The 19,927-nt window shown below is 59.1% G+C and overlaps 1 protein-coding gene across 1 annotated transcript; it reads left to right on the top strand.

Annotated features, from left to right (window-relative positions):
- The first annotated feature begins 250 nt into the window (after positions 1-250).
- SMTNL2 (smoothelin like 2) lies at positions 251-19,713 on the top strand. Its single transcript, XM_056126682.1, has 8 exons — positions 251-652; positions 7,348-7,438; positions 7,867-8,103; positions 8,618-8,693; positions 10,353-10,532; positions 11,218-11,335; positions 11,585-11,736; positions 18,833-19,713. The coding sequence occupies exons 1-8, from the start codon at positions 251-253 to the stop codon at positions 18,957-18,959; spliced, it is 1,383 nt and encodes a 460-aa protein (XP_055982657.1). The 3' UTR covers positions 18,960-19,713.
- The last annotated feature ends 214 nt before the right edge of the window (positions 19,714-19,927 follow it).

Here is a 19,927-nt window from a genome sequence, read left to right as displayed (position 1 = left end):
TCGGCGCGCCGGGGTCTGGCGCTCTCGGGGGCCGGGCCGGCTGGTCCGGGGGCGGCGGGCCGGCCCAGCCCGCGGCCCCGCCCCGAGGCCCCGCCCCCGCGCGGCGTCCAGCCCCCGCGCTCCGCCCGCCCCTCGGGCCGGGTCGGCGGGGCGGCAGTCGGGCCCGGGCCGCCGAGCTCGCGCGTCGCTGCGGCCGCCCGCTCGGCCCGCTCGGCCCGCTGTGCGCGCGCGTCCGTCCGTCCCGGCGGCCATGGAACCGGCGGCCCCCGACGCCGAGGGGGCGCGCGCCGTGCGCGAGGCGCTGGGCCGCTACGAGGCGGCGCTGGAGGGCGCGGTGCGCGCGCTGCACGAGGACATGCGGGGGCTGCAGCGCGGCGTGGAGCGGCGCGTGGCCGAGGCGCTGCGCCTGGCCGGCCCGCTGGCGCGCACCGTCGCCGAGCTGCAGCGCGACAACCAGCGGCTGCAGGCGCAGCTCGAGCGCCTGGCGCGCCAGGTGGAGGCGCTGGGCCTGGCCGCCGGGCTGCCCCCCGCGGCCGGCGCTCCCGGCACGCCCAGCCCCCCGCCGGCGCCCGGCGGCCCCGACCGCGCGCCCCGCCTGGGCACCGCCCGCTTCGCCAGCCATGCCACCTTCTCGCTGTCGGGCCGCGGCCAGGTGAGCCTCGGGCGCGGGCTCCCGGCCCGGAAAGCGCGGCCTCCGCCCGGCCCCGCGGCCCCGCGGGGACTCGGCCCGAGGCCCGGCGAGCGCTCCGGAGAGGGCCGAGAAGCGCGGGGCGGGCGGCCGCCGCACCTGTCCCCCACCTCCCGGGGCCCCGCGCCCCGGCCCCCTCCGCCCCTCGGTCCCGCGACGCTGAGGCGCGGGCGCAGAGCTCCGTGCTGGTTAGGGTCTGCCGGCGCGTGGGACCGATCAGCTCCCCGAACCCCGCTGCAGTCCCGCGCCCCCACCCCTCCGCTCGCCCCTGCGCTGAGGCTGACGACCCCCGTTGTTGATGAACTCAGACTCAGCTCCAGCGCCGTGTGCGCCGGGCGCAGGCGTGGGGAGGGGCACCCAGGGAAGGGAAGCCAGCCCCGCGCCGGCTAGGTTCGTGGGGCGCGGGGGTGAGCCTCCCGGAGCGGCGGGTCAGAGTCCACTGTGGGGTCTCCCGCGCCGCTCAGGCATGTGCTTCCGGGGCTGGGGTTGCACCTGCGCCCCTCAGTTCAATTCTGGGCAGTCAGCTCCGTCTCGGGGTCCAGGAGAGGGGCAGGGTGGCCCTCGGCCCTGCTAGTGGCCCCGGAGAGCAGGAGCGCGAGGGGCAGGCAGAGCGTCTGTGTGCCCCTCCCGCCCGTGTGTAGGGGCTGAGGACCCACGCACAGGGCCTCGGCTCCGCAGCCTCTTCCCACTGGGCAGGCTTTGTCCAGGACCTGTGGGGGTGGGGTGGGGCAGCCACTGAAAGGCACGGGACTCAAAGGCCTGGGGAGAGCTGGTGGGTGGAGAGGGAGGGCCGTGCTGGGAAGGCCCCTGGGCGCCAGGCCGCCGGGAAGAGGTCTTTGTTCCTGGTCCTTAAGCTAGCCGCTGTCTCAGTGCTCCACCCCCACCCCCCAGTATCGCAGGGGAATTGCGTGCACCCCGATCTGATCTGTGCCCTCTGAGCATGCGAGGCTCATGTCTGTGTTGTAAAATCACCCCAGAGCTCAGACATGCCAAATCAACTGTGTCATCAGTTGCTTCTGCAATCTTATTTGAACACACATTTGCTACTTGTCTGTTCCTGGAAGCAGCTGTCCAAGTTTTTAAGAAAAATAATCTGAGTCGTCTGTATATGAATATATAAAGTCTGAGCATACACACGCATATAGGAGAGGCTCTCTACGGCTGTGTCTCTTATGGGGGTGGACTAGTCTTGATTGTGAGGATGAAGGGGGAGGGGCCAAGGCCCTCCTGTTTTCCAGCAGTCTTCCTTGAAGTTGCAAGGTGCTGGAAGGTGGCTGGAAACTGGGAGACTTAGTGTGATGGTTGAGGAGATGGTGCATGTAGCCAGACAGTGTGTGGGTGGGGGGAGCTGGGACCCCCTGTGTGCTTGGGGAGCTGGGACCCTGTGTGTGTGTGAGTGGGAGGAGCAGGGACCCTGTGTGTGTGTGTGGGGGGGTGGGCCTAGTGTGTGTGTGTGTGTGTGTGTGAGAGAGAGAGAGAGAGAGAGAGAGAGCGCTAGGACCCCTGTATGTGGAGGTAGGTGGTGGGGGACTGTGTGTGGGGTGGGGGTGGGGAGCTAGTGCTCAGGACTGCTGCCCTCCAGTTGGGCTGTGCTGAGATGGAGGCGCTTTGGGACATCCAAGTGAAGATGTGCCCCAGGAAGTGGAGTCCTCTCAGCTGCTCAAGACTAGTCATGGGCAGAGGTCAGGGAGAAGCAGGTGGGAGTGGGCTGATGTGGGAGCCGCGGAGCAGCAGGGCTTCAGGGGACTGGGGAGAAGGCAAGTGTGGGGTACTGCAGCAGGGGGGCTATGGGGGTGGGGGTGCAGCCAGGGAGCCCTCTGCCAGGTGCAGTGAGGCAGGAGGAGGAGCAACTGCTGAGCTGCTACTGGAGTGTGGTTGGCACGGGGGTGGGGGGGGTGGGAGGGATAGGGGGTGTTGGTGTGGGGACTGGGTTCAGGGGATCCATTTCTGCCTGGTCCTAGCCCCTGGCCCTCCACTGTAAGTACTGCTCTAGCAGCCTATGTCTCCCTGGGCCCCCAGTATCTCTGGGGGGTCATGGGGTCTGTGGTCACAGAGAGGGAAGCTGGGTGCTGTCTCTCCTTGCTGAGGGTCTCTGCCCAGCAGCTGCAGTGCTGCTGCTGAGGGCAGGTGTGGTGGGGGCAGGCATGAACCCCACCCTCTGTAACAAACAATGTGTGTTAGAGGCCTTTGGCTTCAGACTGGACTCTTGACTGTTTTAGAGGTGGGTCATCCCCAAGTTGAACATTTAAGTATGTCTGGAGCCCAGTGTTGCCAAGAACCCCAACTTGCTAGGGAATTATCAGCCAAAGAGGTGCTGGAAAGAGGGAGAGGGTGGCAAGTTGGGGTGGGAGTAATCAGGCAGGACTTCCTGGAGGAGGCCTGACTCTCTGGAGCAGATAGGACCTGCTTGGCAAGCCTTTCCTGAGAGATTTGGGGGCTATCCGCTCCCAGCTGGGCCATAGTTTCTTTGTGTCTAAAACAGTGATGTTCAATCTTTATTTTTTTATATTTTGGGCCACACCTAGTATTTTTTTTTTAATATTAAAGAGAAGATTTTTTTTGAGATGACTCACACAGATTTTATTAGAGTATAAATGGGCTGGAGCGATAGCACAGCGGGTAGGGCGTCTGCCTTGCACGCAGCCAACATGGCCGACCCGAGTTCGATTCCTCCGCCCCTCTCGGAGAGCCCGGCAAGCTACCGAGAGTATTCAATATGCCAGACACAGTAACAACAAAGTCTCCAATGGAGACGTTACTGGGCCCGCTCGAGAGTATAAATGTATAACATAATATAACTTTAATATGTAGTATAATTTAATATAGTTATAATTATTTTATTTTATTCTCTTGTTGCTGGTCTCTTACTATGCCTAATTTGCAAAGCAAATATTATCATTGGTATTTTATTTATTTTATTTTTTTTATATTAAATTTTGTTTTATTTTATTTTAGGCCACACCTAGTATTGCTCAGGGCTTGCTCCTGTCTCTGTGCTCAGGAGACCATAAAGGGTGCGGGGGAATGAATTCGGGTTGGCCATGTGCAAGGCAAATGCCTCCCCGCTGTCTTATCTCTCCACTGGTGTTCAACCTTCTTACACCTGTGAATCAGTGCTGGCCTGTGGACTGGTGTTTCAAGACCACCGACCTAAACCAATGGAGCTGGGCCCTGTCTGGTGGCGCTTCCTGGCCCGCAAGGGAGTCAGAACAATGACATCAGGCGCAGAGGCTCTGTGGAGCTGGGTCCGTGGGGAACAGCTACAGCCCAAGGCCAGGCCCAGTTGTTCCCTGAAGTGTCCTCAGCTAAGCTGGAGCCCTGGGTCCCAGTGGCCCCGGCCGTGGAATCCGTCCAGCGAGGCTGCCAGGATTGCTATGTCCAGGCCCGACCGTGAGAGAAACCAGACCGGCTTTATCTGCCTCCGCCCGCAGACACCCTGTATGATAAGGGAGTTGAGCTTTAAGGAGAAGCTGGAGACCTTGACGCAGCCGTGGTGGGGCTGCAGGAGGCGGGCGTGCGTGTCTCCGGGTGGGGGCAGGGCTGGCCGCTGGTGGTTGTGGTGCACCCTGAAATATTCCTGCCTGCTTCAGATTACTCAGGAACTCCCCCTCCGCCCCCCGCCCCCACAGGTTCCCTGAAGTCAGGCTTATCTCACCCCCGTGTGTCTCCCAGAGCATTCCCAGACCCGCCCAGGGCCCACCTTAAAGCAAAGTCCAGACAGGGCTTCTGGGGTGCTGGAGCCTACAGACCCAGCCCTGCGGGGCTCTCAGTGACTCCCCAGCAACATCAACACCCAGGGTATCCTCACTTCCTTCCCTGGGGCTAAAACAGGTTGCCTCCCCTCCTCCCTCCACTCACAAATCACAAATCATCCTGTTATTCGTGGATTGCCTCGAGCAGGCCCCAGTAACGTCTCTTTCATCCTAGCCCTGAGATTATATTCAAGGCTCTTTAGGAGAATGAGACCCATCATTGTTACTGGTATTTGGCATATTGGGTACGCCACGGGAGTTTGCCAGACTCTGCCATGTGGGCAGGCTACATTCGGTAGCCTGCCAGTTTGTCCACTACGCTAGGAAATTCAGTGGGGAGTGGGGGGAGTGAGTGAGCCAGAGGCCCCTTGGGGGTTTGTGTGTGTGTGTGTGTAGGGACTTGCCCCTTGGTTTAAGGGCTCTCTCTTGTGCATGGAGTGAGGACCCCTCTGGTTCCCCCCTTTTCCCCGTCTGGCCGAGAGGTCCAGGTCGGTGTGTGCTGAGGATGTGCACTGGGCTGTAGGGTCTGCGCCCTGCTGTCATCTCTCATGCAGTGTGTGAGTGGGGCGGTCCATGTGTATACTTCAGGGTAGTCCTTGGGGTGGGCCGGACAGAGCCCTTTCCGGGGTGAGGGGTGGTTCCAGTCTCAGTATTGGGCGTGAGTACTGGGCAGGCTTAATTCCATACTCCATGTGGCCTCCCGGACAGGACCCTCTCCTCCCCACTGCAGGAGCCAGGCTTGTTCCAAGCCTGCATCCTGGCCGGTTGGGCATCTGATCCCTGGGGCACCATGGGGGACGGTAAGGGGGCCTGCTACGTGCAGAAACAGGCGTCTGTGGGGGGCCCCTAGAGACCCACATTCTTGGGAAAGTGATTTCACCATCAGCTGTCCCTCCAGGCCCCTCTCGGGGCCTGTGGAACCTGTTGGATCAGGGTAGGGGTGATAGTGGAGACCCCAGAGCCCAGTGCCCTGGTGGCAGGTGGGGGCTGCGGCTCAGGAGCCCAGGCTGTCTCCCGCTGCAGACTGGTTTCAAGTTGGCCTTGGAGGAACTCTGGGGGTCCCCCTATCGTCTCTATTATTCTGCCAGTGGGCCTGCCCTTCCCTGTCTCCTGGGAGGGGTTCACCCCAACCATGAGGGTGCCCCTCCTTTCAGCCTGAGCGAGCCTGTCCTTCCTCATGAAGCAGGGCAGCCCTCGGCCCCTCCCCCCTTCCTGCTGTTGGGGGGAAGGGAGTGGGGGAGGGGCCCTGCCCTGGGCCCCAGCTGATGCTTTTCCTCCCCTCACCCATGGACTCTTTTCCATATGTCCGGTGGATGGTTTTTTTCAGGGTTCTCTGAGCCTTCTTTTCCTCAACCTGAGGCAACTTCTGAGCTGACACACTTGTCACACCTGTCTTCCCAATACACACCATATTGCCTCCCCCCTACTTCCCCTGCCTTCCCCCCACTCCCCTGCCTTCCCTCACACCCCTTTCCCCCCAACACTCCCCCCACCCCCACACACTTCCCCTGCCCTTTTCAATGGCCTTCTGGCTCCTTCTTGCCCTCTGCTTGCCCCTTTCTCATTAGCCTCCTCAAACCCCTTGTCCGGCCCCTGCCAGCCACCCCTTTTCCCTCCTTCCTCTCTCCTTCCTCCCTCCTTTCTGCCAAAGCCTTTGTCATCACACTGCCTCGCCCCCCTCCCCCCAAACCCTTGCTGCCCCTGGCTTGTTAGGCTGCCCTGCTGGGCTGTGGACCTGACTAGGACAGCGCCCCATCTCCCCCCCCACACACATCCCTGCATGCCCTTCCTCCTGCCCCTGCACCCTCACTGTTTGCCAGGTACCCACCCCAGCCAGTGAGGCGAGGCTGTCTGGTTCCCTCCCCTTCCAGGTCCCTTTGTCGTTGGCCTCCGAGAATTCAGCTCCTTGTCCACAGGCTCAAGGCCAGGTTCTGTGGGCGCCCCTCAGCCTCTGCAGGGCTGCAGTCCCCGCCGTGCTTCTCAGCCTGCCACCATCCGGGCTGATCCTCTGTGCTTCATGTCTGTCCACTGGTCCCTCTGCTGGGAATGTCCCCCTCTTCTCATCCATCTGCTCACTGTCAAGCTGTCAGTCACCCACCCCAGCTCTTGGGGTCAGCCTGCACTGTCTAATTGAGGCCGGGCTCTCCTCGCCCCCCCCCCCCCCCACTGATGCCCCATGGCAAGACAGCCCCTTCTTGCCCTGCCTGCAAGAATAGTTGGGCCCCTTCCTCCCTGGCACCCTGGCACTGACCTGGGCGTTCCAAGCCCGGGCAGGACCCACTCTGCCCCTCCTGCCTTGTGGCAGTGCAGACACTATCCCCCGTACAACGCCTTCACCGTCTGTGGGACCTCGGACAGCACTCACCCCCAGAGTGAGCCCCAGACCCCTCAGGAGTGGGGCTGATACCCAGGAGCGAGTTCTTAGGGCTGCCCAGCAAAGGCCCTGGCCGGTGAAGATGCTTTGCTGGCTCGTGTCAGCCCTGCTCTGGATCTCACACAGGGAAACTGAGGCCTGGAGGGCTGGAACCGACCATTGTCCCACCATCCCACTGTGGGTTGGTGGCCCCCCTGCTGTGGCTCCTGCCCTATGCTCTCAACACACCTCCACCCCTACCCATCTGTGCTTCCTGGAGGGACTGAAGGGCACCCATCTGGCCTGTCCTCAGCCTCTGGGCAGGTCTGGTCACTCTGTGTCCCACTGAGGGAATGAGCAACCAGCGTCCATCCCTGCCCAGAGGCCCCCATTCCCTGGATTCCAGGGCATTTCCATGGCAGGCCATGCCTCCACACCCTCCATGGGGTCCCTCAGTCTTGACCATCATCCCTTACTTTTGGGGCATTGACCAGTTGGGGCAGGGGGCAGCTGGTCCTGGCTGACCGTGCCAGCCTATGTCTCTCTCTGTCCAGAGTGTGGATCATCAAGACGAAGCCATTGAGTCGGAGATGAGAAGGAATTCCAGCTCCAGCATCGTTGAGAATGGGCACCAGCCAGGGCCAGGTGGGCGCAAGTCGAGGAGGGCTCAGGCCTCTACCCCAGTGGGCAGGCGCGGAAGCCACCTGGCCAGCAGGCACCTTCAGTGTGAAGCCAGACATTTGCACCCAGGGGAATGGGAGCTTCCAAGTGGGAGGGGTCTCTTCCTTGTGTCGGGTGGAAGGCAGCCGGGGCTGAGAACTGTCCACACAGGTCCCTGGAGAGGGCCCTGAGGAGCCACTGAGGGTTTATTGGACTTACTTGAAGGGAGGCTGGAGAAGGCATTAACTTTGCATGGGGCAGAATAGGAGGAGGCCAGAGAGGCTGGGTGACCTGGAGGACTTCCTGGAGGAAGTGGGAGGAGGGCTTAGGAGCTAGCATCCTCCTGGGAGCTGTGAGACCTCTGTGGATGTCTGGTTGACACTAACCTTTTTGTCCTCTTCCCACTGTTCCAGGCGATGAGCCCCCTGAGGCCACACAAGTGTTCTCGGCACCGGATACCCCCAAGCCTCGTCCCGTCAGCCTCTCCTTGCGGCTGCCTCACCAGCCCGTCACGGCCGTCACAAGGGTCTCCGAGAGGTTCTCAGGGGAGACCTCAGGCATGGCTCTGTCGCCCACATCTGCAGCCATCCTGGGGGGCCTCAGCCTGAGTCCCAGCGAGACCAGTACACCCTGGACTCCCAGTCCTAGTGGTAGGAGCTGGAATGTGAGGGTGGCCAGGGGGCTGGGGCAGACTGACCCAAGGCAGGAGGGGGCAGTGGCTGGCAAGACCTGGGGGGAGGGCCTGGAGCCCAGCACTGGCCTCTACCTTTGCCCCAGCCCCAGGGCCCATGCAACAGGTCTCACGGGCATGGACATGGTGCCACTCGGCTTCTAGGGTAAGGCCACGGGCCTGACACAGCCTCTTACCCTGCCTTTGACACAGACTCACTAGCCCACTCACAGTGTTCTGGGGTTGGGGAGCCACACAGTCCTGGGGGCCCTTAAGTGCAGGCGAGGGCACCTGCAAAGGCCTCTTCCATCCCCTTGTGCCATGGCCTGTCCTTCTCTCTTCCCAGTCATTGGCTGAGGCAGGGCCAGTGTTGGCCAGAGTTCCTGCCCATCTGCAGAGTGAGGGCGGCTAGGCTGGTGCTGCTGGGGTGCAGGGAGGGAGGCTGGCTGTAGCTGGTCCTCTTATTTCACTCTCTCCCTCCCTGGGTCCCTCAGAGAAGAATGCCTGTCTCCCACGGTCTTCAGCAAGCTCTGGCTATGGGGCAGTGTGGCCAGGCGGGGCCCCGGACAGGTGAGTCATGGCTGTATCCCCCGTGACCTGCCCATGTGCCAGCCTCGCATCCTGGGTACCTCCGGGGAGGGCCTTGGCCCCAGAGGATGACATCTTCTGGTGGGGCCTGGACAGGGCACAGGAGTCGGCCCCGTGGATGGTGGAGAGTTCTAGAAAAATATGGCTACAGGCTGGTTTTGCCATGGGCCCTTCAAAGCAATCAGTTTTCAGGCTTTAGTCAGAAGGGCATCTCTCTCCTGGGGCCAGGAGGGTCTGTCCCGTACTCACCTCTTCATCCATCCTGGCTGCGGGGTTCTCCCTGCCTGGGGGGGGCCACAGGCTAGGGCTGGTCTGGACGCTGATTGGAACTGGAAGTCAGTGGGCCCTGAGGAGTGTTTATTGGACTTACTTGAAGGGAGGCAGGAGAAGGCATTAACTTTGCATGGCACAGAGTAAGAGAAGGCCAGAGAGGCTGGGTGACTTGGGGGGTCTTTGGCTTTAAATTTTTGGGGGGCCACACCCAGTGATGCTCAGGAATTACTCCTGGCCCTAAAGGTAAAGGTAAAGGTAAAGGCCCTCCCGTTGATCGTCGATTTGCTCGAGCGGGCCCAGTAACGTCTCCATTGGAGACTTTGTTGTTACTCTGTCTGGCATATCGAATACTCTCGGTAGCTTGCCGGGCTCTCCGAGAGGGGCGGAGGAATCGAACTCGGGTCGGCCATGTTGGCCGCTTGTAAGGCGAACGCCCTACCCGCTGTGCTATCGCTCCGGCCCCCCACTCCTGGCCCTACACTTGGGAATTACTCTGCTGCATGCTAAGCAAGCACCTCACCTGCTATACTGTTGCTCTAGCCCCTAATTTTTTTTATAAGACCTTAAAAGTATTATTTTATTCCAAACACCCCCTACCCTACCCTTCCTAGTGGTGGTTGATGTTGTGATAATGGGGCTGCACACCCCTGGCTGAGGTGGGTTTTCAGTTGTGGCGCCCCCTGGAGGCCACAATCAAGCCTCTGTGCTCTGCCCTTTCTCGCCAGGTGTGACTTGCTCCCTGTTGTGGTGGTTTCCAGGGGTCAGTGCGCTGCTGCATACATCCTGGCCGTGGCCCTACTGATTTTTAGTCGCAATACTATGCTGTGGGGGCTTGGGGGGATATGCCCCTCCCCCCTTTTTTGTGGTACCCACCCACACTGATTGCATTGTGGCTGGAAATTGCTTGCACTGCAGGGGATGACGGATAGCAGAGCTGCCAGTGTTCTGCTCATGTGGAACACCAGGGATTTGAACTCGTGAACATACGTTTTCAAGGCAGGTCCTTGAAGCCCCGCACTATTTTTCCAGGCCTGCTTTTACTTTGCTTTTCATAGTACCAGGAGAATTGTGGCAAGTTGAGCCAGGAGGAGTCAGAGGAGGGTTTTACCCAGTTATGCTGGAGGAAGGGGTCTGTGAACAGCCCTGCCCATGGGGAAGTTTCCGGGCTCCCTAGGCACCAACTGTGATTGTGTCCAGGAGGGGACCCTGGGCTCCTCCCCATGGGGCCCCTTGCAGCTCTGCAGAAAACCTGCCTGACCGGTTGGGGACTCAGCGGGTGGCTTCCTTTCTCACTGCCTCTGTCCCCCACCCCTTGGATATGTGCGCCAAGGTAGCCTGTATGGTCCTGACTCAGTGGTTCTTTCTCAGCCCGCCCCTAGTGACACCACCCCAGTCCCCGCCATCCCCGCAGCTGCCAGTCACTGCACAAGCCCAGCGCCCAGGGGAGCGGCGGCGGGAGCTGGTACGGTCACAGACGCTGCCCCGCACCTCAGGGGCACAGGCCCGGAAGGCCCTGTTTGAGAAGTGGGAGCAGGACACGGCTGGCAAGTATGCATCGGGCTTGGGGCGGGCAGACCAAGACCCCAGCCACATGGGTTTCCCTGGCAGTGTGGTCTTCCCCAAGATCAGACCCCCAGCAAGCCAGGCTGAGCCTGGTTCCAGCCCCCTCCCCCCCCCCTCGGCCAGGAACCCCTGGGGCTGCCTCATACCTGTCTTTGGTTTCTGACTGGACACAGGGACACCCACGAAGGGCTGCAAACTGGGATTTCTGGCAGGATCTGGGTGCAGGGGGTCTGTTGGCCCATGACCATGCCCACCCACTTCGGGTACCCCACCTCTGCAAGGCAACCTCCTGCCGGGCTGTGGTCCCAGTGCTGCCCCTCTTCTGGCTCCCCGGGCTGTGGCCTCAGTGCTGGACAGTCTCAGAAAGAGTGCTCACGGACTCAAACAGCCTGTGTGCAGCAGTTACAGGGTATTCTGGGGGGCAGGGAGGAAACCCACCCTCCACCCTAGCAGAGGCAGAGGTTGGGCGCGTGCTCCTAGCAGGCAGCCTCGGGTTCCCCGGCCCCCAGTGGCCGGGTGATCCCCAGTGCCTGGTGTGGAGAACCTCGGTGCATCCTGGCAGACCCTGTCCGGGGAGGTGGGTATGGTGGGACCGGCAGGGGCTCCTCTGCTGTCGGGGGATTTGGCTCGAGGGCATGCCAGTCCCCCAGCAGGCTCTCTCCCTGTGCAGGGGCCGAGGGGAGACCCGAGCCAAGCTGAAGCGCTCGCAGAGCTTCGGTGTGGCCAGCGCCAGCAGCATCAAGCAGATCCTGCTCGAATGGTGCCGCAGCAAGACCCTGGGCTACCAGGTGAGCCCCAGGCCGGCCCCGGACAGTGTGGCCAGGGCAGGAACACAAGGCGGGGTGAGGACGGCGGTTCCCCGGGTTCTGGGCTCAGGACTCCTTCCCCAGACAGCCAGATTCGCACTGCTGCCTGGCTGAGGGGGCGTGGCCGAGTGGGGGGGGCGGGGTCTCTGCTGGGGTAGGGGGTTGAGTGGGTGGGTGACGAGTCGGAAGCTGCGGCCTCCCAGGCCTCACCTGGAGCCTCACCTTGCCCAGCACGTGGACCTGCAGAACTTCTCCTCCAGCTGGAGCGACGGGATGGCCTTCTGCGCCCTGGTGCACTCTTTCTTCCCGCATGCCTTCGACTACAGTGCCCTGAGCCCCACGCAGCGCCAGAAGAACTTCGAGCTGGCCTTCACCATGGCCGAGTGAGTGGGGCAGCTCCCACTGCTGTCATCCTCACGGGGGCATGGAGGTGGGTGGGAAAGGGGCCGCTGCCCTCGGAGCCGAGACACCCCGAGGCCACAACCCTCTGCTTCTGGTATGGATGGGCAAACGGATGTAGTGCTAAGGGGGGCCAGCACTAGTGGTGGGTACAGCCACAGATAGGGTGCGGGGAGCAGGCCCAGGTCTCCAGCGCCCTGGGTGTCCCCTATGGGCTGGTGATAGCAGATGGAATTAGCAACAGTTGTTGAGCAGCAGGAAATGAAATAAGCTACCCCCAGGACATAAAAATATGCCTTCCATGATTGGAGAGCGAGCACAGTGGATAAAGATCTTGCCTTACCAGCAGCTGGTCTGGGTTTGGTTCCCAGCACCATCGACAGTTCTTTGCAGGCCTTCAGGAGTGATCCCTGAGCACAGAGCCAGGAGTAAGCCCTGAGCACTGCTGTTTGTGGCCATAAAGCAAATTTAAAAAATGACTTAAGAGAGCTAGATGATAGCTCAGGTTTGATCCCTGGCACCCTGAACACAGAGACAAGAGTTTTTGCCAGGTGTGGCCCCAAAACAAAACAAAAAAGGAAAAAAAAATGTGAGAATGTCCTCTGCCTCTGGGAAACACATTCTCCTAACCCGGGCTTCCTGCATTTGAGATGGCATCGCCTGCCTCCCGGAGGGCCTGCTGCAAGGGGTGATGGGGCAGTGGAGGCAGTTCTGAGATACTGTGAGATATTTGGGATGTCAGTTTGGATTTGGTGTAGGGAAACCCCAGAGCTTTGGGAGAGGGGGGTAATGGGACAGGGTCAGGGTTTGGGTGATGGACAAGTGGTGCATTAAAATGAGTGGGGGGGGGCTGGAGCGATAGCACAGAGGGTAGGGCGTTTGCCTTGCACGCGGCCAACATGGCCGACCCAGGTTCGAGTCCCAGCATCCCATATGGTCCCCGAGCACCGCCAGGAAGTAATTCCTGAGTGCATGAGCCAGGAGTAACCCCTAAGCATCGCCGGGTGTGACCCAAAAAGCAAAAAAAAAAAAAAGAGTGGGGGAGAGTTTGAGAAAGGGGCTCTTTCCAAAGCACTGGCAGGACAGAAAACAGTTGGGTGGTAGCGGGGCTGTCTGGCCCGGGGTGTAGGAGCTCGGGAGAGTCTGTGCTGGTGGGCGCTGCACTCTGGGAAGGGGCTTCCCAGTTCACTGAGAGGAGCGTGGAGGTAGTGGGCGTAAACACTCAGCCCTAACCTGCCTTCTGCCTACATCTGGGCCTCCTGCTATAGCAGGTGGAAGGCGGGGGAGCCCTCCCTGCTGCCCGGGGCAGGCAGGCATGCAGATGAGGCTGTGGTGTGTTGTCAGATGCTTAGCATCGTGGAAGTTGGGGGAGAAAGGGCAGAAGGAAGCTGGGTCTCCCCAGTGCTGAGTTTTCCTGCAGGAACCCAGATCACTCTCTCCTGCCCACCAGCTTCGGAGCCTGGCAGTGTTGCTCTCTGCCCTCACTTGGGCTATGGCTGACCTCCTGGATCCTTGTCTTCGTCCCTACACCACCCTCCAGAAAGTCCTCCCTGCTGCTGGTGGAATCATCCTCCCAGGCCTTGGCTGCCTTCCTGGCCTCATTCCATCCTAGGCCTGTCAGCGAGTCCCATCCCAGCCCCTGCTGCATGCCTGGCTGAGCTGGGGGGTGGGTGCCAGCAGCTGTGAGATCCGCACGCGGTCCCCTAGGCAGCCACTGCGTCCGGAGCAGCCGCCTGGTTCTGGGGCCCTGAGGGAAGAAGGGAGGCGGTTGGCTCTGAGCTGCTGCTGAGGGGCTGGGGTATGGCATCCCCCTGTCGTGTGGTCTTGGACGGCGCTTGTCCTCCTGGCCCCTTGGGGTCGCAGGAACCCCTTGTGCCATTTAAAAGTCTTGCCTTTTCCTGGCTGCTCAGGGCTAGCTGTCATCCTGATTGCAGAAACAGCTCGGGATGGAGTGTGGTATGCAACTGGATCCAGACACTGGGGGAGTGGAGCCAAGTATAACGGCATGGTGTCGGGGAGGGCCGCCCCACTGAGGGGGCCCAGCTGCTTGGAGCCCAGACACACACACTGTCGCAGTCTGCAGGGCTGGTGCTCTGATGCGCGCACCCTGAGGCCTACCCCAGCAGGCCCGAGAGCTCTCTCCCTTGAGGCCAGCAGTACTTTGTGGTGCCAGTACTTCTAGCCCTGAGTCTGGGGCGGGGGGTCAGCCCTGGCCTGGCGGGGCTGTGGCAGGGAGAACGTGGCCTGGGGCCATGGGGGTGGTGGCCGGCACCCCAGCTCCCGGGGAGCACTGCTTCCCTTGGCAGCCAGGAGGGGCCATTCGTGGTGTTTTCCCAGCGTGAGGTTTGAGCTCAGACTCCAAACAGATGTTTCTTCTATTCCCAACTTGGGGGTGGAGGAGGCGCCTCTAGTTTGCCTGCCTCTTCCCCAGAGCAAATTGCCTGGTAAAGGCTCAGCCCTGCCTGCCTTCCCGGGGCTCCTGTGCCTGCCTGGGTGGGGGTTGGGGGCTGGGGGGTGCACAACCTTTGGCACCTGAGATGAGTGCCTTCTTTTTTCTTTTTAGTTTTTATTTATTTATTTGTTTTGGCTTTTTGGGTCACACCCAGCGATGCTCAGGGGTTACTCCTGGCTTTGCACTCGGGAATCACTCCTGGCGGTGCTCAGGGGACCATATGGGAGGCTAGGAATTGAACCCAGGTCAGCCACGTGCAAGGCAAACGCCCTACCCGCTGTGCTATTGCTCCAGCCCCAAGCCTGCCTTCTTTTCTGCTGACTTGAGCAGGCCTGTGTGGATGCTTGTGGAGAGTTGGGGTAGGTGCCTCCCCATGTGAGTCGCATAGAGATGACCTTAAGGGTAGTGGGCTGGGAGGGGGTCCCCAGGAGTCAAGCAGGCAGCACACAACTCAGAAAGGCAGTTTTGGGGTAGACATGTGGACTGAGAGGAACTGGGGTCCAATGAAGGCCCAGCCTTTGGGGAGGAGAGGAGGACATGAGGCCCCCAGACTCTAGATCCACTTCACCACAGGAAGGACATAGTTCCAGACCTTTCTGCCTTTTTTTTTTTTTTGGTGCGGGGTCAGGGGGGGCCACACCCAGCAGTGCTCGGGGCTTACTCCTGGCTCTGCACTTGGGTGAGTGCCTTAGAGGTTCAGGGGACCATATGGGATGCTGGGCTTCGAACCTGTGTTGGCCATGAGCAAGGAGAGTGCCATTCCCACTCTACTATCTCTCCAGCCCCAGTTCCAGACCTTTCTGAGACAAGTGCCTCAGGAACCTGGGGAATAAATGTAGTGGCATCGTCCCCGTGGTCATTACAGTCCCAGAGGCTCCCAGCCTAATCCGCGTGAGTGATGTGATGCTGACAGAGTGGTGAGCTCCCCTCAGGAGACAGGTGTTTGGGAAGAAGGAGCCCCCCCACCCCATTGCCACCCCGCCCTTTTCTGGCAGGGGCTGTGGCGGGCAGCCAGGGGCCTGACCCTCTCCTCTGGGCACAGCATGGGGCAGGGCAGAAGGGAGCAGGGTGTGTGGCCAGAGCCTCCTGGTTGCCCTGGGGGGAATGTGTCCTGCTCTCGGGTTACCCGAGCAGAAGGGGCTTCCAGGCTATTTGTAGTCCCCATGTGTCTCTCTGTCTAAAACCAGACAGGAGGCTGAAGTCCGAGCCCTGGCATCCTAGTCTACATTTAGAGAAGGCTTAGAAAAATAAAAATAACCCCTCAAACACCTCCTTCATCTCTCTCGAAGGCCAACCCTATGGTTGCCGCATGTCACAATAGACAGAAGTTGAAAAAAAAGAGCCTAAACCTTTTCTAACCCCAGGAGAGTGGGACCAAGTAGTCATTTAAAGGTGGGATGGAGGGGGCCTGAGTGATAGTACGGTGGGTAGGGTGATCCGGGTTCTATCCCCGGCATCCCATATGGTCCCTCCAGTACCACCAGGAGTGATTCCTGAGTGCAGAGCCAGAAGTAATCCCTGAGCATTGCCAGATGGGACATAAAAAAGACAAATAAATAAATACAAGTGGGATTGAGGAGCTGGGGAGATGCTTCTGAGGGCTGAATGCATCTTTGTGAGGGGTGCCCTGGGTTTCTCTAAACATCTTAGGAACAACCCCTGAGCACTGAGCCAGGCAGAGCCCCTGAACACCCTCAGATGCGGCCCCCATGCCATGTCCAATCAGATGACTGTAAGCTAACATCAGCTCTGGTGCAAGGGGACAGTGATAACCGAAATGATTTGTACTTTTTCTTCTCACCCCCAGTACTTTCTCCTTTTGACCAGACCATGTCGTTTAATTACTTGAAACAAGCTTGTGCCAATTTTACCAAAGAGGTTTTTAAAAAGCGTTTTAAAAGACAGTTGGAGCCTCCCATTTTGAGACTTCAGGGTTTTTGTTTGTTGGTTTGTTTTATTCCACTTCCTTAAAAGTCTGCGAGTCTGCGTGAGCATCATTTTCCTTTTCTCATGGACTGTTGCCCGAGTTTTGTTCAACCCATGTCTGTGGTGTCTAGGAGTCTTGTCACTCTCGTCATAGACTGCTGGATGGGGTGGGAGCAGGCAGACATGGTCCAGCGCCCTGGAGGTGGCAGGGGAAGTAGCCCTGGGCCACGCTCCTCGCCTGGGGAGCAGACAGTGATGGTGCCATGTAAGACACGTGCTCCCCAAATGCAACCCCTGCCTTCTCCTCGCTGCTTGTGTATTTTCACATATTTACCTCAAGAATCAATTGCTCGATTCCAGTCTTTGGTCCACTGTGATCACTTGATCGTTTTCTGTCCAGGTACAACTCTGTCATCACAAGTTAGTTCAGAAGTCGACAGTTGGTTTTTTGAATCATGGAAGAAATGGGGAGGGGAGTGAGCGGAGAGACCGCAGTTCCAGAGACCGCAGGCTTCTGGAATCTGGCCCTCACCCAGGTTGTTTCTTCTCAGTCTGTCTGCCTAGCAGACCCCCAAGAGGCCAGGCCTGGGTTTCCCTACGTGCTAAGTTATGCTGAGTCAGGGAGCGGCCATGCCAGCAGAGCTGCGAATGAGGTTGAAGGGCTGACCCAGATGGGGGTGAGAGGTCAGGGATGAGGGGTCACGCAGTTGTGAAGACCTTCATGGTCAGGGATTGAGGTGGGGGCCACTACTCAGAGGGCCAGTGTCTCTAGAGTGAAGGAAGAAGGGAGTCGACACGCTTTCCCTGCCCAAGGTGGGCCGCTTCTGAAAACTACCAGCAGTTCTGAGTGCTCTCTGAAGAGTGCTCACAAGAAAAGAGCAGCCCTGGGGAGAGGGTTCCAGGCAACCTACAGGGGGCAGGGGCAGGGGCAATCGTGAAGCAGGCAGACATGCTTGGTCTCAGGGAAAGACACGCCTAGGAAGGTTTCCTTCCAGTTTGTGAAGGGCCCTGGCGTGGGGGAAAGGATCAGATTAGCCTGTAGGGTCAGTAGGGAAAGACCCAAGAGACAAAAGGGCAAGATCAGGGCCCATGTGGTCTTGCCAAGGGCCTCTGCAGAGGGAGCAGAACTGTCCTTGGAGGACTGCGATCTTCCAGGGGTCACTAAGCTTAGACAGGGCCTTCCCAGACTTGGAGAGTCACTCACAGCCTCATCCTGGACTGATGTTCTGGCATTCAGTGCTAGCCCCAGCACTGCTGTCAGTACAGACAGCCCGGGCGCATGCGCAGAACCTGCTCACACATACATCAGAACTTGCCTGCTTCAGCCCCAAGAAAGAGAGAGAGACACAGTGTGGGGGAAGGTCCTCTGAGCACCTTCCTCCCCTGCCAGCAAGGCCATTGGATTCCCTGGAGATGGCCCCCGCTGGGGTCTGGACTAGTGTGTTCCTTGCTCCTTGATGTTTGCCTCCAGCGAGGAGGCTTGGCCTCCTGGCGGCACCACAGACCGGGGCCCTGGGCTGATGGGAGGGACCTTGTCTTTGGAGCCCAAACTGGCAGAAAAGGCAGTGCAAGGCACAGCGGTGGCTCCTGCACCCGGGGATAGCCAGGGAAGACAGAAGAGCAGGAGCAGCAGTGGGCAGAGTCAGGACTTTAACTGGCTACTACATCTTCACGTCCCCCTGGCCCCCTCCACCATTTACTCCACTGCAAAGGAATAAATCAACATCATCTCTGTTTGCTGTACTCCTGCATACCAGACACTGCATCCGACTGTTGTAGGTTACGTTAGCTCATTCACTAGTGCTCGTCCCACAGGTGGTCTTTGTTTCAGGTGGGGAAACTGAGGTCTGAAGAGGCTCAGTGCCGTTCCCAAAGTCATACTAAGCCTTTTTGGTTGGTTGGTTTGTTTGGAGGCCACACCCAGTGACACTCAGGGCTTACTCCTGACTGTGCTGGGAATTGAACCTGGTTTTGCTGTGTGCAAGGCAAGCCCCCTGCCCGCTGTACCTCTCTAGCCCCATGTCTGTAACATGGATGTAACCTCTGATAGTCATGGAGATATGAGTGGGGGGGAAAGACTGGGAGCCCAGGAACCACCAGAGTACATGCACCAAGAATGGGAATAGTTTTTGCTCTTTGGGTGTGGCTTAGTGCTCACAGCCCAGCCACATCTGGGCACAGGGGCAGGGGCAGCAGCTTCGCCAGGCTGAGCTGTGATGTCAAGACTCAGCAGTAGGGACTGGAGCCGTAGCACAGCGAGTAGGGTCTTGCCTTACACGCGGCCGACCTGGGTTCAATTCCCAGCATCCCATATGGTCCCCTGAGTACCGCCAGGAGTAATTCCTGAGTGCAAAGCTAGGAGTAACCCCTGTACATCGCTGGGTGTGACCCAAAAAAGAGAAAAAAAAAAGACTCAGCAGTAGATGGGAACGAAGCGATAGTACAGTGGGATGGTGGAGCGGGCTGACTGGCACGTGCCCAGGCGCTCTCCGGGGCTCACTTAAACAGAAATCCTGCATCAGTGTGTACAGGTGGTCCTTTTAGATGTGGGTGTCCAGGAAACACCCCTCTGTTAGACCAGAGGACTCCAGAGGGTCTGCTGGGCTCATGGGCTTCGCCGTGGAAGGGAATGAACTCCAAGTGGGGTTCTCTTCTGGGGGTGCTGATGGTGATGCTGGGGGGCTGGGGCTTCTGTCTTGCAGGAATCTGGCCAACTGCGAGCGCCTCATTGAAGTGGAGGACATGATGGTGATGGGCCGCAAGCCGGACCCCATGTGCGTCTTCACCTATGTCCAGTCGCTGTACAACCACCTGCGTCACTTTGAGTGAAGCCCCTTGGGCCCGGAGCACCAAACAGCAAGCCCAGGAGGAGACCACTGGGCCACAGGGACCCCAGGGAAGTTGCGTTTCCAAGTGAGAGCGCTGTTTGTCCTGTGCTGTGTGACGCTCGCTCCTGTCCAGCCGTGTTGCTGATGAAAAGTCGCGGCCACAGTGCTGATCTCGGCCAAGAGCTCTGCAGAGACGGGAAAGCTAGCAGAGAGGGAGAAACTGGTGCTAAGTAATCATCTTCTCCAAACCAACGAGGCTTGTCTGTAGACTCCAGAGTGCTAAATCTCATTGGTCCCTCTGGTGAATTCGATACATTGGCTTTACCGGGAGACATTGATTACCAAGTGTTTTTTTTGTCAAAATACCCCCTGAGTTTCTTCCTTCCCCACACTATCCTAGCCTCTTTCCTCCCTCCCTCTGAGCCACTGCCAGGAAACAGAGACCGCTTAATCAGCAGCTTGACAAAGAAGCTCCGGAGTCTTGAGAAGAAACAGTTTAACCACTCCCAGGTCCTGGGCCCCAGATGACCTTCAAGTCACCTCGGCGCTCTGGAGAGAGGGAAGGCTCTCGCCTTGGTCCCAAAGCGCTTCTGTCCTTCCCTTCCCTGGAGGCCCCACAAGTGTTTGGCTAAGAATAGGCTCATGGGAAGTTAACACTTTTGGGGTCAACAGGCCTTTCGTGCTGAGAGCTAGTTTTTAATTCACTTTTTTTTTTTTAGGGAATTTGCTGTAGATATTTATATTATATATATATATATATAAAAGTAATTCCATCTGTATCCCTGACCGGTTTGTACATAAAAACAAAACATGTCAAACTTTGCTTGGGATTCGTTATTTCTGTTCCAGAGATGTGGGACGTGTGAATCAGAGATTTTGCACAGCTTCCAAGTTCTGCTTAACCCCAGCCCAGCACGCCCCCCCATCCCCTGCCCGTTTAACGGTTGTGCTTAAATCACTTGCCTAGGA

This window comes from Sorex fumeus, unplaced genomic scaffold (genome assembly GCF_029834395.1).
Source record: "Sorex fumeus unplaced genomic scaffold, SorFum_2.1 ptg000063l, whole genome shotgun sequence".
In the NCBI taxonomy this organism is placed as follows: Eukaryota; Metazoa; Chordata; class Mammalia; order Eulipotyphla; family Soricidae; genus Sorex; species Sorex fumeus.
Note: the sequence above shows the minus strand (reverse complement) of the source record. Positions and strands in the feature narration are given on the sequence as shown.